The sequence below is a fragment of the Echinops telfairi genome, unplaced genomic scaffold (genome assembly GCF_000313985.2).
Source record: "Echinops telfairi isolate 266 unplaced genomic scaffold, ASM31398v2 ScPeMD7_7467;HRSCAF=8505_1, whole genome shotgun sequence".
Lineage (NCBI taxonomy): Eukaryota > Metazoa > Chordata > Mammalia > Afrosoricida > Tenrecidae > Echinops > Echinops telfairi.
Genome location: NW_022111368.1, coordinates 7,448,098 through 7,465,108, shown reverse-complemented (window position 1 = coordinate 7,465,108; position 17,011 = coordinate 7,448,098). Strand labels below are relative to the sequence as shown.

Sequence of the window (17,011 nt, the reverse complement as noted above, 5' to 3'; positions counted from 1 at the left end):
GAGAATGTAGCCTCTGTTTTATAAATGTGGAAGTAAGTGTCTGTGCATGGCGAGTCATGAGAATGGCAACAGACTTAAACATTTCATCTCCCTTCCCGTCTCACTGACTTGGCCGGTCTCGTGTTATATGTTTAATTTAAAATGTACAGCTTTCAAATCCGCCGAAATGAAGCCCTGCAGATGCTGAGGCCACCTAGGCCACGCGGGCAAAGCTGTAGAGCTGTGGCGAGAACACAGAGTGGCCTATGAGGTTACACGAGGTCAGAAGATACGTGTCTGGCTCGTATACTTCTAAAAGTTACCTGAAAAAAACAAAACCACACTAAGCTATTAGACAAGTATAGTGTAAAATTCCAATTTAAAAGTAGTTTGCTTCATGTAATGGCAGATGACATATGGCACTGCCTGCCCTGTCAAACAGTGTGTGGCTGACGCCAGTCCCACTCTGCTTCAGCATCTCTTCTGTCCAGTGAGTAAACCAAGTACCTGCTGCAAGAGAGCGAGCGCTTTGACCGCAGGAGCAGAGAGCTGGCCGCGTACTCCACCATGATGACCTTCGGTAGTATTCATTAAGTTCAGGAAGGAGCGGCCTTGGTTTCCTTGTGCCACATCCTATTTCCTGGTCATTCACTACTTCTTACAGAGCCATCGGTGGGAAGTGTCAAACAGAGCTGAGAAATGTGGCTCTAGTCATTAACAATCTATTGAGAGGAGTATAAAGAATTAGAGGCACGGTCCTGGCATTAGTCTGTGCTGAATAGAGAAACAGATTCATAGACACTCGTATGTGTGTAATAGAGAACTTTATATCAAAGAGTAATTGTATATTACGAAAACCTATTCCAGATCAAGTCCTTAAGTCTGATATGCCTGCTACCAATTTATAAATTCCTCTTAAGACTCACACAACATATGCAATGATGCCGAATGCAGGAAGATCACAGGCCAGTGGGTGGAAAGTGTGGTAGATCTAGTGGCAGTGGAAGCATCTCAGTGCTGGTGTGGGTCTCCACATGGTTCCTCCAGCACCAGGGCTCTGGCTCCATCAGTGTGTCTCCATGTGGCTTGTCAACAGGAATGTCTCGCCGGGAGAGAGTGTGTCTGGTCTCCAGTGAGCTATTTATCTCCTTGATGCCTCCAAATGAGGTTATCAAGCTGTGACCTGATTGACAGGCTAGACTCCACCCCTTCGCAAGTTGACAGGACAAGATGTAACTGCCACACCCACAGAGCACATCTCTGTGATTAGCTTTGGTCCTGCAAACCACCTCAGGATCCACTCTGGTGACTGGCAATGTTCTTGTCACTATCCTATTGGTTATTCTGAATTCTGAACTAAAACCATCAACTGAAGCAGTTTATTTTTTTTTTTTTTTCAAGGAATATCAAACATGATCCCTGAGCTGATGCTGTCATGCTTAGCAAAGTATAAGCATGTTTTGGGCACAGTCTTTTCTGTAGGAAGGTGACTATTTTTAACCTATATATTCAGACGACGTGTCACCTGCTTGTCACAAAGGGGACTGCGCCAGCCCGTGTGCCGACTCCCTGAGTTTGGAGACCTGCATGTTATTTCAAGGATGCCTCGGTGGGCTCCCCTGGGTTAGGAATTCTTGTGAGATCTCAGAAGTTTTACAAAATTTACGATCTTATATCAGAGAGAGTTCAGTATTGAAGACCACTTCGGGGAATTTCTGATTCATCCGTCTCTTATTGTCCAAAAGAAAATGCTCCTGTCTGGGCCAGGTGCTTCAGAAGCCAGCTGGGGAAGGGAGAAGGGTCTTGGGACGCTACATAAGGCATGACCTTTCTCTCTGTCTTCTTTCTCATGTCATCTTCTTGGGGGCTTTTACCGATGAACATTCCATAGTTCAATCACATCAAGCAGTATTGTACAATTTCCACCACAATCCATTTCAAAACATTTTCTTCTTGAACTCCTTGACATCAGCTCCCCTTTATCCCTTCCCTCCCCAGCCCCCCCCACCAAGAACCCTATTTATTTATTTTATTTTTGCCATATCTTACACCATCTAATATATCCATTCACATGCAATTCTGTTGTTCACCCTCTCGAGGAGGGTTATATAGCCATCAGTATGGATTATAACTTGTCCTTCTCGCAGTTTAACAGAGAGCATCTGCTCTGTGTCAGGATCCCTGTTAGCCTTGGGACTGTCATATCCGACTGTCGCACACACATGCAAATGTTGGGTCATCTGTCCTCTACCTGGTTCTTATATTTTAGTTTTGAATACAGAACACATGGAAGGGGCTTCATAAGATAGAGCTTCAACAAGTCCATGGAGAAATGGAATCCAGATAATGAAATTTTCCCACAAACTTTAAAAAAAATCAGCTTCATGTCTTTTCATACACCTCCAACTGTAATCTTTTAATGAGGAAAGTTAATACCTACTGCTTTACAAACTCTAATAAAATTTGTTCTTTCAGTGCATAATAGCCCATAGCCAAAGTGTAATGTTTTATCTCGTGACTCGAAATAACGAAGATTTTTTAAACAAGAGCATTGCCCTGTGCATTGTATGCTTCTTCAAATATAGGCAGAGTGAAAATGAGATTGATGATGGTTTTAACGTTTTATAATTTGGCCATAATACATTTCCCATTATGGTTGGAAAACGAGCTTGCCAACTCTGAACAGCACTGAGGTAAATGAGAATGTAACTGCTGAGGGAAGGCGGGGCTTAAGTACTGGGGAAGGAGCGATTTCCCTGTTAAGGACCGCTGCTTGCGCAGCAGTTCAGTCCTCATCTGCTAACGTAACAGCCAGTGGTTCAAATCCACGAGTTGCCCCGAGGGAAAAAGGTGAGGCAGTCTGCTTCTTATGGGACAGTTCTGTTGTGTCCTCTAGGGTCATTATAGGGATCCCGTGTTGGGTTAATTATGCACCATTCCTTTGAATGAATTTTACAATGATAGATTTTTTCTTATCCAATTAAAAAACCCAGAGTCTGTTACAAAGAGATTGCTTTCAACATTTGCTAAATTTTATTCTTCTTTTAAAGGAACAAATGATGTTTACTGAAAACAGGTTCAACTTCAGTTATTGACTCATTCAGATCCATGTTACCCCTGAGTTTTCAAATTATCAGTGTTTATCCCAGAGTGGGTTTTTTTGCAATTTGAAGCTCTGCCAATATCATATTATATTATGTGGGCAAAATGGATTTGTCACATTTTCGCTTCCTTGGAGCTGTTGTTATCTTTTAGATCCCTAACATGATTAACGAAGTCCTGAAACTATTGCAACATCCTGGGGGAAAATGCTATTAGTGATAAGACATAGCCAAGTGACTTGGTTGGGGGAAAGGAAGTAATTGGGGGATATCAGAACCATGACTTTTATCCAGTGCTTATGGGCTAAACGTCCTGAGGACTTTATAAGTGCAGGCGCTTGAACAAAGACTCATGCTGATAGGCAGGAAACAACTCAAAATGTTCTGGGCTTGCAAAGGATTCATTTCAGAAGCATTCACACACACACACACACACACACACACACAGCCTGTTTCATAGAGGAAAAACTTCTTAAAACTCTGCTTCATAGTCTAGAAATACTCAAAAATGTCTTTATTTGGTTAAATTCAGCCACCGAAATTGAGACCCAGTACCTCCACTGCCGCGTGCTGATCGGCTTCAGAACACAAGCAGAAGGGCTGCGGGCGCGCCTATGAAAGCCGTGGAAAAGGAGGACCCTCGAAGTCTAATTTTTATAGATAATTGCATTTGACACATGTTTTAAGAAACAAACCCCAAATAAAGAATTTCTTTCTTAATTGTCACTTGTCAAGGCAGGCCATCTGCTTCCTCAAGGCCGGATATCCCACAGAGGGGCAGCTCTGCTCCACACACAAGGGAGTAGCCGAGTCGGGGCCTACTTTGTGGCGAGGAACAACAGCCGCTAACCCAAGACTACCGTGCGTGCCTGTGCATCATTAGCAACCACTGTTATCCTTAGGAACGCCGGTGGTGTGGTGTGTACACGTTGGGCTGCTAATTGCAAGGTCACCAGTTTGAAACCACTAGCCTCTCGTTAGGAGAAAGATGGGGCTTTCTACTCCCATAAAGAGTTACAGTCTCAGAAAGCCACGGGGGGAGTTCCGCCCTGTCTCTAGAATCACTACGCGTCAGCATCGGCTTGCTAGCAGTGAGTTCTTAGCGTGAGGCTTGTGCAGCGGTGGGGGTTCAGGTTCACTAGCTGCCCCGCGGGACAAAGATAAGGTTGTCTGTGGTGGTCCCATAGTCAGAATAATGGCAGTGGGTTTTCCCCCCCAATTGGGGTGTTTCTTTTGCATCCTTCTTCGGTATTATTATCACAGACAAAAAGAAAAACTCATAACCTAGATTTTCGCATTTCCGGACTTTCATGTGCCCTAATTGTGTGCAGGATACACGCACTTCCACAGAGACGGTCACACACCCACATACATCTTCAAATTCAAGTTAACATCCTCTTTTGTGGGAACATGAAAACTCTCCAAGGGCTATTTAGGCAATTATGGTATTTCTGTTGGTATTTCCCAACTATGCCAGCAACGTAAAGTGCATCTCTTTAAATCTGGGAGTTCTTTGGAGGTCAAGAAAATGTAAAAAGCGACATTTCTTTGTGAGCACTAGAACTACTTCTCCTTGTCAAACCTGTGTCATTATTATTTCCGTGTGAATTCTTGCTGTTTCTTCGACCTCTCCAATCCTCCCCCAGGTTTAATTCAAATTCACACTAGAGAATTAAGAAAAACTTTTAAGTGCGAGTTCTGAATAACTTACAAGCATTCTTATTCCCGTTCGATGGCGGTGAGGTTTAAGTTCTCAGGTCCTGGAGTGCCACTCTTTAAAAATTCCTCGGGCATCTCCCCTCGTTCTTTGAGGGTCGTCTTCACTTAACACAAACAGATAAACAAAAATGTATTCTAATGGAGTAAACAGAATAGCAACTCCAGTGTCCAGCAGGCAAGCACAGTGCTGAGGGATGTCCATCCGGCATTGGGGATTTTGCCCATGGACGGTCTTTGTTAGGATGGCCACCTTGGGGCTGTTCAGTACAAGCCCTCCTTGCTGTCTAGTCTCCATGAGTAGCCCCATCCTTGGACTGTAGCTGCTGCCAATTCTAGGGTGTCTGCGCTGCTCTGTTTGCCCTCGTGGCAGGGTGAGAGGGTGGGGGGGGGGTGGCTTCTTCACTAGCACAGCACCTGCTGTTACTCACCCTGGATGGCCAGGGGCAGCTGTGGGCCAGCTCTGTGGGTGCTCATTGACTCCTGCAAATTCCGTGCCAAACAAAAGCCAGTAAACCATGGCCTCGGCTTATTTTAGGGGAGGTTTCCCTTCCCACTGGGTATCGCTCAGCTCCGAGCAGCCGAGCCCCGCCCCTGGCTGCAATCGCCACCTACCTACTGCGGAGCCAGAGAGAGTGGGGTTTCACGCCAGCAATAGACACGCACGTTTTATGGCTGCGGTGTTTTTCTGCCTTTAAAGGTAATGCTTCAATTCACCCAAGAAAAGCAGACTGTAAGGTGGAAGGTTGAGGCAGCCACAGATGCGATCTTGATTTTCATCAGCTCCGCATGTCCATCGGTCACTAATTTGTTAGCAAGGGAAACGATGCTGTGTTGTCCCCTTCTTTAGAGAGCCCTGGTGGTGTAGTGGATGACTCACTCGTTGGGCTGCTCACCACAAGGTCAGCAGTTTGAAACCACCAGCCACTGCTCTGGAGAAAGAGGAGGTCTCCACTCCCGTAAAGAGTTACTGTCTCAGAAACCCTCAGGGGCAATTCCTTGTACTGGCACTGTGAGCTAGAATTGACTCAGTGGCAGTGAGGTGATTGTTTTCCCTGGTCACTGCAAACGGGTGATGTGAAGCCCTCCACCCTAGACCTGGCAGTGTGAGCTACACCTGTCAGCTTCCTCGGAAACCACTGGAAACTGGATGCACTCCCTTTTCTTTCTTCACAAATGGCAGCAGTCAGGAGAAAGGATTAAATTAGCATAACGTCTCTTTCGTATGAATTTATATAAGAAGGAAACCCAAAAAAAACCTTTCAGTACCTTTTAGTAGCAGTTGTTTTTCAGGGCGCCCACTTTCCTATTGGCCTGTTTTATGCATGTTCCTTGGGATTTAACTTTCCCTCAGGAAAACGGGGTTGAGACCCCGGTGGTGCCGGCGCTAAGTGCTTGGCTGGCCACGGTGGGAAGGGCTGGTGGTTGAAACCCATGGGCCGTGCTGTAGATGCTGAGGCAGCCTGCTGCTGTGACAGTTTCGGGAACCCTTTGGGGCAGTCTGCTGTGTCCCCTCGGGTTGCTCTGAGTGGGCATTGACTGAAATGATCATACACAATTTCAGTGCTGTCGTTTAAAAATAGATCATCATCAAAAATATCATCAAATTCAAATACACTCCATGCATATGGGTGGAAAAAGGAATCTGAAAAAATTCACAGCTCATTCTTTCCAAGGTGCCGACATTTATCCATCTGTTGCTTCCAACTCAATGTGCAAGTTTCTAATTTTATATTTCCTTTTAAGTACATCCTTAATTCTAATAAGGGTTCATACGCACGGAGTCATGTCCTTGACATCTTCTAAGACTAATTTGTTTGCGTGTGCACATGCTAACATGTTCACCAGTAATGGATGTTTTACGACAGTAGACTACTACTTCAGATCTACTAGGGAACTTGAGGTTTTTGTTGTTTCCTGTTTAAGTTTTCAGTCCCATGACTCCCTCTTGTGGTGAGAAATCCATTGCCCAGAGGTTTTTAGATGCACCACCTGTAAAACTCCGCTCATTCTTTCCTGCCACCTAGTAGGAGCTATGGCCAATTAAGGAACCCTGGTGGTATAGTGGTAACACTTGGGTTGTGATCCATATACTTGGCCATTCAAAACCACCAGCCGCTCCACCTGAGAAATCCAGGGCTTTCAACTGCTGTCAATGGTTACAATCTCAGAAACTCACAGCGGGTAGATCTGCCTTATCCTATGTGGTTTCTATGAAGTGGTTAAAGTGCAACCCTGCTACCAAAAGAGTTGTGGCAGTCCACTTCTGTAAAGGTTAACCACTTTGAAGGCTCTAGAGGGCAGCTCTGCTCTATCCGATCCTGCGGCTATGGGTGTGGTTGGACCTGGGTTTGCTGCCTATGCACCGTGAGCAGTGGTGGTTCAGGCGTAGAATTCTCTCCCGCGTGAAAGGCTTTGGTCGGATTTTGGCTAGTGCATCTCATGAGCTGCCACCATACACCTCTCAGGGGAGGCTTTTTCTACAAGGCAGGAGGAAAAAAACAAGAAATTTGAAATATTTCACTGAAATTTGAGTATGTTAACAAAGCAGGGGCACAGAAAATCCAAATGTTTCCCAGAAAATAAAGCAAGACTACCCTTTGGTTACAGTGTCGATTCTGACTCATAGCAACCCTATAGTGCTGAGTAGCATTTCCAAGGCTGTAAATCTTACAGGAAGTAGCAAGTCTCATGTGTTCTCTCAGGCCTGCTGCTGGTATCAAACTGCTGACCTTACGGTTAACAGCCCGATATATAACCCACTACACTGCTTACAATTTGATAGGAAAATGAAACTGACTTATTAATAAAAGACTATCTAAGGAAGCATATACCTAGGTTTTAGTGAGTAAGCACACAGGATTTTTGAAGAATATTATTCTATCATTTTTGCCTTCATTTTCTAATTTGACAAGGTGACTACTATAAATGAGTGACGAGCCCCAAAGAAAAGGTCCTTAATAAGGAGCTCTAATAAGGAGCTCTGATAGCTGTGATTCTACGGGTCTGAAGTTTCAAACCACCTGTCCTCCGTGGAATAAAGATGAGGCTTACCACTCCTAGAAAGAGTTGGCGTCTTGGAATCTCATGGGCAGTTCTACCCTGTCCTAGTGGGTCACTGTGAGTTGGCATCAACTCCATGGCCATGAATTTGGTTTGGTAGTTCTAATGAAAAAAGGTTCTGGGAATTTCTCTTTGATTAATTAGAAATAGGCATCCTAAAGAAGACACACATTAAAAGCATAGGGAGCAGAGATCTTTAGCAGCAAACGAATGTTTTTGCTTCAGTCTTTGTGCTCTTTTACTCTCTGTCACGCCCTTCCTGGTGCTGAGGAGCCCAAGATTGTCAGTGATGAAGCTTGCCTATCTGTTTAAGAAAGTTGTTACTGAATCAGGGATCTCACCTAGTTTACTTTCCTTTCGCTGGCTTTAGGGGAAGAGGTTTACCTTATGTTAAGATGACACTTGGGGCTCTTTTGAGTTATTCTTGCATTGAGTGATAGTTCTGTTAGAAAGCATTTTGTGAAGAACTCTTTAGTTTGCGGGCTGTTGTCTTTCCCCCACAAGCTGGCAAAATAGATTTCGTGTGGTTAGATTACAGTTTTATTTCCGCACCCATAATAATTAATTACAAAATATCTATTAGGCATCACTCTTCTAGCTTCAAGCATTTAGCTCTGTAGTAACCAACTTTGCTAGCAATGTTAAAATTTAATGTTAGATTATGTGAAGCCAGTGTTGTGCCAGAATTCATTCTGGGCTGCAACCATGTTTCCGCCTCAGGATTTACCCAACAGAGATCTATCTTTGAATGCAGACCTACCTGCGGCAGGTATCAGTGCCGTGCCTGCACCGTTAGCAGGGGAAAAGGTGGAGCGCATTCACTCGGTTTGGCATTTTCACCTTAAGAGTCCTGGGGCTCCAAGTCGAGGGCAAAAATGATAGGCCAGAGATAGAGATGAGAGAAAGAGAGAGAGAGAGAGAGACACTTTTTCCCTTCACCTCTGGGACATTCAGACCTCTAAGCTGTCATAGGCTGGGTTCTCTGGGGAAGCAAAACAGTGTATATCGATACAGAGAGATTTAGATCAAGGAAATGGCTCATATAATTGCAAAGGTGGGCAGATGCCAAGTCGTGGGTCAGATGACCCTCAGAGCAGCAGGGCCTGCTGAGCCCAAGATCAGATGGTCAGACCTTGTGGCTGCAGTGTTGAATAATTCCAAGGTCAACTCCACGCTCATTTTCCAAATCCATCTGCTCTTGTATTTCTTTAGCAGGGGTGGGAGTGGGGAAACTGCAGAACTGCCCAGGAGCACAGCAAACAAACAGTGTGCGTGGGTCCGTTCTGACTCACGGCAACCTTACAGAGCCGAGCAGGACTGCCCTGTGGGTTTCAGAGGCTGTAAATCTGTATGAGAGCAGAGAACCTCAGCGTTCTCCCAAGAAGCGGCGGGTGGTTTTGAACTGAGGATCTGGAAATTAGCCGCCCAACATGTAACCTACTGCAGCACCAGGGCTCCTTCTTCAGGATTAAAAATGGCCAACAAGGAAGACTTATTAAGGTCTTTGCCACAAGGAGCCAAGTCCAGCTTGTGCAAACCAACCCCATGCCACTTACAGCAGGCTCCCAGAAAGAGAGTAGATCCGGTAGGGCGTGAAGGTCATGGAATAGGAAGCTGGGTTTCCTGTTTTGTGGCCAGTCGTTTTGATGAAATATCTTTCTGCTTCTCCTCATCCTTTGGATTTGTGAAGATGGGGAATGGACTCATTTTCAGAGACAACCTCGTACACTCCCAACAGTTTCTCGTGACTGCGTGTACTTGTTGAAGCTTCTCGTCTGTCCCCTCCTAGTTATCATGGCTTTTTCAGACATCGGATGAAAATTAGCAGCCACACTGCTTTGTGCCTGGTGACTCTTTCCTGATTTAATATTACAGTGTTAAATATAAGAACACACCAGAATGATACCGCCGTGAAACAATCTTTGGTATCAAATTTAGTTACCAAACATACTCTGCATACTTGTAACTAAGACACATGCATTCTTCTTTATTAAGAATATCAGTTGTTTTAAACAAACAAACAAACAAACAAACAAACAAACAAACAAACAAACAAACCCAGCTCCATGGCTTATGGTCCAAAAAGAGAACGAGGAATTCTGTCTTTAGGAGAACCAGCTGCTTGTAGTGCGCTAGTGTGGGGTTTCTCAGAGCTGGCCAGTTATGTCCTCTCCCCTCTTTCTCCGGGAGCAGCGGCAGCACTGCTCCTGTCGTCACGTCCAGCCTAATGGTGTGGCTGCAGCTCCCTATGGGGCCACTCGCAGTGTTTTTCCATGAACCCTTGACTCTAACCATAGCCTTCCTGCGACTTTCCCAGCAGTGCCGGCACTCAGGAAATGGTTCTGCAGATGCCTGATTGCTGCTGAGGCTCGAGGAATTGCATGTGTGGAATTTTGGCCGCGTCCCGAATCACCCATTGACGGTGACCCATCATTTGAGTTCTTTTCCCCACGGTGGATTGCTTTGCGATCGCTGGCTCTTGTTCCATAAATTAGTTGTGACCTCACTTGGAAATTGAATTCTCAAGGCAGCAAATGACAGAAAAAGGGGGGAAAAAATACAACCAGCTGATGAAGAAAGTAGCATGTCTTGCTCATAGCTTTCCCTGGGGCTTCTTGTAGCTAGGGATACAGCCTTGGAAACCCCATGAGACCATGCAGCTCTGTCCCATCAGGACACTGGGTGCCTCTAGGCAAACAGCGAGAGCTCCCACTACCCAGACTCTTTATATGCCAGGCTTCAAAATGTTCGCAGAGAAAACCAGTGATCTTTTCATTTTATTTTTTCCATAAACTGCTTGGAGCCCCTCATGTGTCCAGAGTCTCTGAAGTAGGGTAAACCGTCACGCTCAACGGCGGACTCAGAAGATGACCGTTTGAGTTCACTCCGAGGTAGCTGGCAGGAAGGAGGGCCTCTCACTCCACTCCCAAAATATCAGCGGATGATCGATTCCCACAAACCCTATGGGGCTCAGCTCCGTGACACACAGGAGCTGTCCTGAATCAGTTAGTATGTGTATGTCCACAGAGTGTCCCGCAGAGAAGCGCGCCCCATCCTGCACCACGGTCTTGTTGACCACACTTTCAAAATCGTAGTAGACATTTGTGGGATCATGTAACATGATTTGCTTAGTTTATCTTTCACTCACCAACGTTATTGAATTCATCATTTGTGCCAAACACTTTGAATGGATTCATATACATATATATATATATATATGACTTTATAGTACTTACAGCCTAGAAGTAGATCGACCAAACTGTGATATCTCTCTATTAGCTTTATTCGTCAGGCTTACAAGCACATGCAGGTGGCTGTCCACATTACAATCAGTCTCTCTCTGTGTGAGAGGGAAGCCCAGCATGCTGGAAACAGTTTTTCCTTGAACTTAAGTTCACTGTGAGAAAGAGGGATGTTTCTGCTCCCATGGAAGATCTACAGCCTCAGAAACCACGAATAGGGTCGCTGTGAGTTAGAATCGACTCCGTGGCAGTGTGTTAGCTCATTGTGAAGATCAGTTTTTTAAAACTGGCCATTGCAACACGCATAATATGCCCTCTGACAGCACACTTTTTATGCTTCTTATTCCCTATATATTTTTGTGTTAACTTCAGGGGGTTTTTTGGTTTTGTTTGTTTGTTTTGAGCAATTATATTATCCCTCAAATTTGGCCCCCGCCCCCACAACAAGTCAGCTTCAGACTGCCCAGGTGTTTTATTTCTAGTTTGATATAGACTGACTGCGATGTGAAAGAAGCTATAGTCTAGCATTTGGCTGCCAGAATCAAGACCTTGTTTCCACATTCATTTTCAGAGGAAGGGAAATAATTAAGTAGTATAAAGGAACCTTTTATTCCTACAGTCTATGGATTTAAAAAAAAATCCTAGCTTTAGAGAATATATTAAGCAAACGTTTGAAGTTGTTTTATGAATGAAACCTTATTTCATGCCCAATTTAGAATGGCTACATTCAGTCCCAAGATTATTCCCTATGGCTGTACTCTCTCATCTCGATAGAGCATGGGGATTTGTTTTTCTTCCTCAAATTCTGAATTTTAGCATCTGGCGATCCAGCTAAGATAATCAAACTCCCCTGCTGGGTCTATAAACCTTTAACGTTCTTCCTGGTGTGATACATCACGCTGATGTGCGAGCATGAAGTCAGGGGAGGCAAGTGCAACCCAGCCGCTTGTGTAATACTTTGCAAGTTCCTCTTTGCTCGCCCCCCCTGTGAAGTTCATCATCACCGTGGAAAACAGTAGGCCCCTCAGTGGTGTGAATGGTTTGTGCTCCACTAGGAACCCCATGGTGGAGGTCTGAACCCCCTCATAGGTGCCAGTGAAGAAAAGTCTGGCGATCTGCTTCAGTCAAGATCGCTCTGCTCTCACACATGGGGTCCCGATGCGACAGGGCCAACGCGACAGCAGTGGGCTTGATTTGATGGTTCACGGGAAAACTGGTTGCTCCGATCATTTCATCCTGGCATGAATTGTGAGGTCGCCATGTGTTTTTCGGCCCGGCATTGAAGACCTCGTGGGAAAGATGAAGGAGTTACATTCTTTAGTTACTTTAACCAAACTTGTCCACCTTGACCTCCAGCAGGAGACCCGGCACCGCTGCAGGGCTGCCTGTTGCAGCTGCAGACTTTGGCTGGGAATCCAGGGGCAGGAAAACCCTTTACATCATGCATCCAACTCTTTGCTCTCCCTACGCCCCCACAAGAGATTGGCCCAAAGCTCCGGGGGATAATCTGGGCAGCACACAGCATACGTTGCTTGCCAGCTAATTGTATAGCTGTTTGAATGCTTATCCTGTCTGTTTCCCATAAGAAACTTGGACAGAATGCTGGATCTTAGATTGTCTGTGTGTACTTTTGTCTGAACAAAAGATTAAGATGGTTTAAAAATATGTATGTGTGTGTGAAGCATCATGTCCGCTGAGGATTCACTTCCTTTTTAGCTACTTCATTTCAAAACTCTTGGGACTGATGGATTGCTTAAGCATTCCAATGGCTTTTAGGAAAGAATGTGTCCTTGAGGTTAAAGCCAGAACTGGGAATTCAGATTTCTGTACTTTCTTCCCAAGAGGGTCACCCAGTGACAAGTGACAAGTCGGTAAAGTATTTGGGTCTTACTTTCCCTGCCTGTGAGATGGACATAACAGGGCCGATCCCTCAGGCTGAGTTCATGCTGGTGAGCTGTTTGATACTGTGCTGGGAACCCGTTTGCTCCAGTGACCTACAAAAAATATGGGCTGGGGTGAAAGATGACCTGATTTCTATTTTTGATTTTACTGCTGACTCAATGAGAAACATATCGGTTGGCTAATCTGGCTCCGGACTTCTGTGCATTCCGGGACAAAAATGAAAGTTGTAAAACTTTATCTTTGCTGGCCATATAATGATACTGTCGGTATTAATTTCGTTCTGAACGCACACCGCCCACGTATCACATGGCTTTTGCATTGATATACTTTTCACAGAACCTTCCTGTCTCGGGCTATTTCGGGATGCCCACGCCAGCATTAATGCTAACGTACTTATTTTTAGCCAGCTCTGGGCAGTCCGGGTCTCTATCTCAGTGGGATTTCCTACATCAGAATAAAAGATAAGCTATGAAGGGAGATGACAAGTGATTGTTTGCAGTCTTATCTCTTTCTCATCAGTATTGTTATCTATATACGTGTATCCTGTTGGTATTATTGTCGGCTGATAATGCATCCATTTCAGTCACTCTTCGTTGAACAAGTCTCGGTTTGGGGATGGGTGTCTTCCCCAGCTATGGCCAGACCTGGTGCCACAGATTTACCACTGGGGGTCAAGTCCTTGCAGACAGTCTGCAGTGCGTTCTGAGCATCTGTTCTTGTGGGTACCATCCCTAGAGGCTCTTGTTCAAAAAGAGCATGCCTGACTGCAAGGTTTAATGTTCTTTAATCCCTGCATCACTTTACGTGATCCTCAAGAGTGTGATACCATCTCTTCCACATGCATTGAAATGCTGTTGGCTGGCTTCTGGCAGACACAGACAATGAAACTGCACTCGGTGTAACCCACTGGCCGCAGTCCCACGGCTAGAACCGCGCTTTTTCATGGATGAAAATGCATTAGGCATCTGTAGGCAATTGGACATCCCCTTACGGAAGGGTCGCAGGGAGGAGACCAGCCAGTCAGGGTGCAGCGTAGCAAGGATGAAACATACAGCTTTCCTCTAGTTCCTAAATGCTTCCTCCCCACCCACCATCATGATCCCATTTCTACCTTACAAATCTGGCCAGACCAGAAGATGTACACTGGTACAGATAGGAACTGGAAACACAGGGAATCCAGAGCAGATGATCCCTTCAGGACCAGTGGTGAGAGTGGTGATACTGGGAGGGTGAAGGGAAGGTGGTGTGAAAAGGGAGAACCGATTACAGGGATCTACATGTAACCTCCTCCCTGGGGGATGGACAACAAAAAAGTGGGTGAAGGGAGACGTCAAACAGTGTAAGATATGACAAAATAATCATTTGTAAATTATCAAGGGCTCATGAGGAAGGGGAGAGCGGGGAGGGAAGGGGGAAAATGAGAAGCTGATGCCAGGGGCTTAAGTGGAGAGCAAAGGTTTTGAGAATGATGAGGGCAATGAATGTACAAATGTGCTTTATACAGTTGATGTATGTATGGATTGTGATGAGTTGTATGAGCCCCTAATAAAATGATTTAAAGAAAGAAAGAAAGAAAATGCACTACGCATGTAGCTCCTCAGCACTGCCTGCAGGGGCTCTGAAAGCTAGATGCCGGGTGAAGTTCGTGCTGCCATTTCTCCTTTGTGTGGGTGGAACACTTTGAAGTGAACTCCCATTGGTAGAGTGCTTGCATATCAGCATATTTTTACTTTGAAGCAATATAACTTAGAACAAGAGGAGCCGAGCACACGCAGCCCTGCTTATAATCTCTAAGGCATCTCTGAGCTTAAAGAACCGGCAATGGTCATTTGTTCAGCGGGTAGGTTCTCCCTCATTTGCCTTGGCAGAGTGCTTTTAAGCCCACGTACTTTAATAGGCGCGCTTGGTTCCGGATCTTGATTATGAGTGATTTTATCACAGCGATCTAAATGGGTTAGAATTCCCAAAGTACTCCTTCCTCGTGTCTTTGACGTTCAGAAGAAATAAAGAACTCCCAGACTAAACCATCAGTACCTCCGTCTGCCCTGTTCTGGCCCCGTTGTATTTCCACTCGTCCCTGTGTGCTGTGCTCCCCTGCCCCAGAGCTCCATCCTCATCGCCTATCAGCTGTCAGCGTGTGTATTCCCCCACTCTCGGTGCTTCTGGTTTATCATTTGTCTTTATCCGAGAGGAGCCAGCTCAGTCATTTCTAGTGTGATGACAGTCCTGGTTAGACCTTTCTCGTATTTGAATCCTTGATACCGTTCACTAGTCAACTTTTTCTCCACAAAGGCAGCAAGCCTCTGTGTCATGCGATCGGCCCTTTGCAAAAAGCACTTCAGAACAAAGAGATATTTAGTACCCAAACTTGATTTGCTCAAGAAAGACTTTACATCTGGCCCTAAAACCCATACTAAGAACTCGGTGCCCGCCCATTTTTCCGGAAGACCTCTAAAGGCAAAGAAGATGAATGATCGGTCCACAGCATCTTCGAGCCGTGTCTGTTTGGGGGCCAGAGGATGTCATTAACGCAATGCAATTAGAATCAATTCCGTGGAAACCCACCTCCCGTGCACATCCAGGCACAAAGTCACCATCATCTGACTTCCCTAACAGAGGGGCTCGCGTGTAGTGCGTGTAAAGTGTTGTGCCAGCAGTCATGGGTGACGACTCCCAGGCCTCGGAGAACTGGCAGTCGAGAGACGCTCCTGCGGCAGGCGCTTGTTCGCAGCATCCAGTTGTAGCCATCACGGTAGGTTGGGATTTGCAATGCTAGAGGTGACTGAGGCGAGCGACTTCCTGATGGTTTCCTTCCTTTTCCGCCAGGCTGCCTCTGCCCCGCACTGACTCTGCTTTCTTTCTCTCAGGGTGAAAGAGGCCTCCCGGGTTTACAAGGGGTCATTGGGTTTCCCGGAATGCAAGGGCCCGAAGGGCCACATGGGCCACCAGGACTCAAGGTAAGACTCAATATAGACTCGGAGGGGGCAGGGGTGAGAGCGTCAGAGGATCGATATTCTTGTTACGGTCTCATTATGACATCTTAATGGCCTTTCCGTGTTCTTTCAGGGCGATGCTGGAGAACCTGGATTGCCAGGGACAAAAGGGACAAGAGTGAGTACAGTCGTTCCTTGCGTGGGAAATGAATGTGGCTGAACCCCTCGGGCAGCGTAGATCCAACGAACGCTTCGAGAGCAGAGGGGCTGTGAACCCCCTCCCTCCCTCCTCTGAACGCTCCCCAGTGGGCTAAGGCTTTTCTAGAAGGCCCTCTGTCTTTTCCTCTCCTTTCTCTGCGCTGCCTGGCCTCTCAGAAGTGGACTGAAGAGCTCCAGCCACATGGAGGGGCAGTGGGTCTGCGGGCTCACAGGGAGCAAAGGCCCCGTTCTTTCCCCACCTGAAATCCTTATGAACGGTGAGGTGCTTACGCAGCAACGCTTACTACAGCACCCACAGTGTGGGCCCATTACTGCCTCCTCATGAATCTTGTAAGGCAGGCGTTTTTTGTGTTTGTTTGTTTGTTTGTTTTTGAGGCAGGGAGATATCTACACATCAAATGATATCTATACATCATTTCAACAAAATAGATTATTTCATTCGGTGTGGAAAACAATAATATTCTCAAAGAGCAGGTGTATTTTTTTCCTCCCATCGTTTCCTTCCTTTTCCACTCCCATTTCCGGGGAAACGATCCCTTAAAAGCAAATTTAAATGTACAAAAACAAGAGCACAGCACAAGACAGTGTAAAACCAACGTGAGCATTTACATCCCATCATTGCCATCGAGTTAAAGAAAACAGCAATGGCCTGAGGGCACCAGCGTTGGCACTCGCCGGGGTCCTGGGCGCAGAAGACAGAGTGGGTAACCTTGTGATTGTATCTGGACATCCACCTGTTGGCGCAGCAGTACCCCAGCGCCTTGAAGACCATTCACGGTGTGAGCATGCGCAGAGAGAGCACGTCCCCAGCTGCGGCTGAATCAGACCAGTTCAGTCTCGGCTAACTTAGTATTTG

The 17,011-nt window shown here is 45.9% G+C and overlaps 1 protein-coding gene across 1 annotated transcript in view; it reads left to right on the top strand.

The window, feature by feature from the left end:
* The window catches only part of COL4A1 (collagen type IV alpha 1 chain), a 172,631-nt gene that overhangs the window by 85,416 nt on the left and 70,204 nt on the right, over positions 1-17,011 (top strand). Inside the window, exons 3-4 of the mRNA XM_045283809.1 lie at positions 15,871-15,960; positions 16,070-16,114. Coding sequence (XP_045139744.1) covers positions 15,871-15,960; positions 16,070-16,114 — 135 coding nt within the window. The remainder of the gene's footprint in view (positions 1-15,870; positions 15,961-16,069; positions 16,115-17,011) is intronic.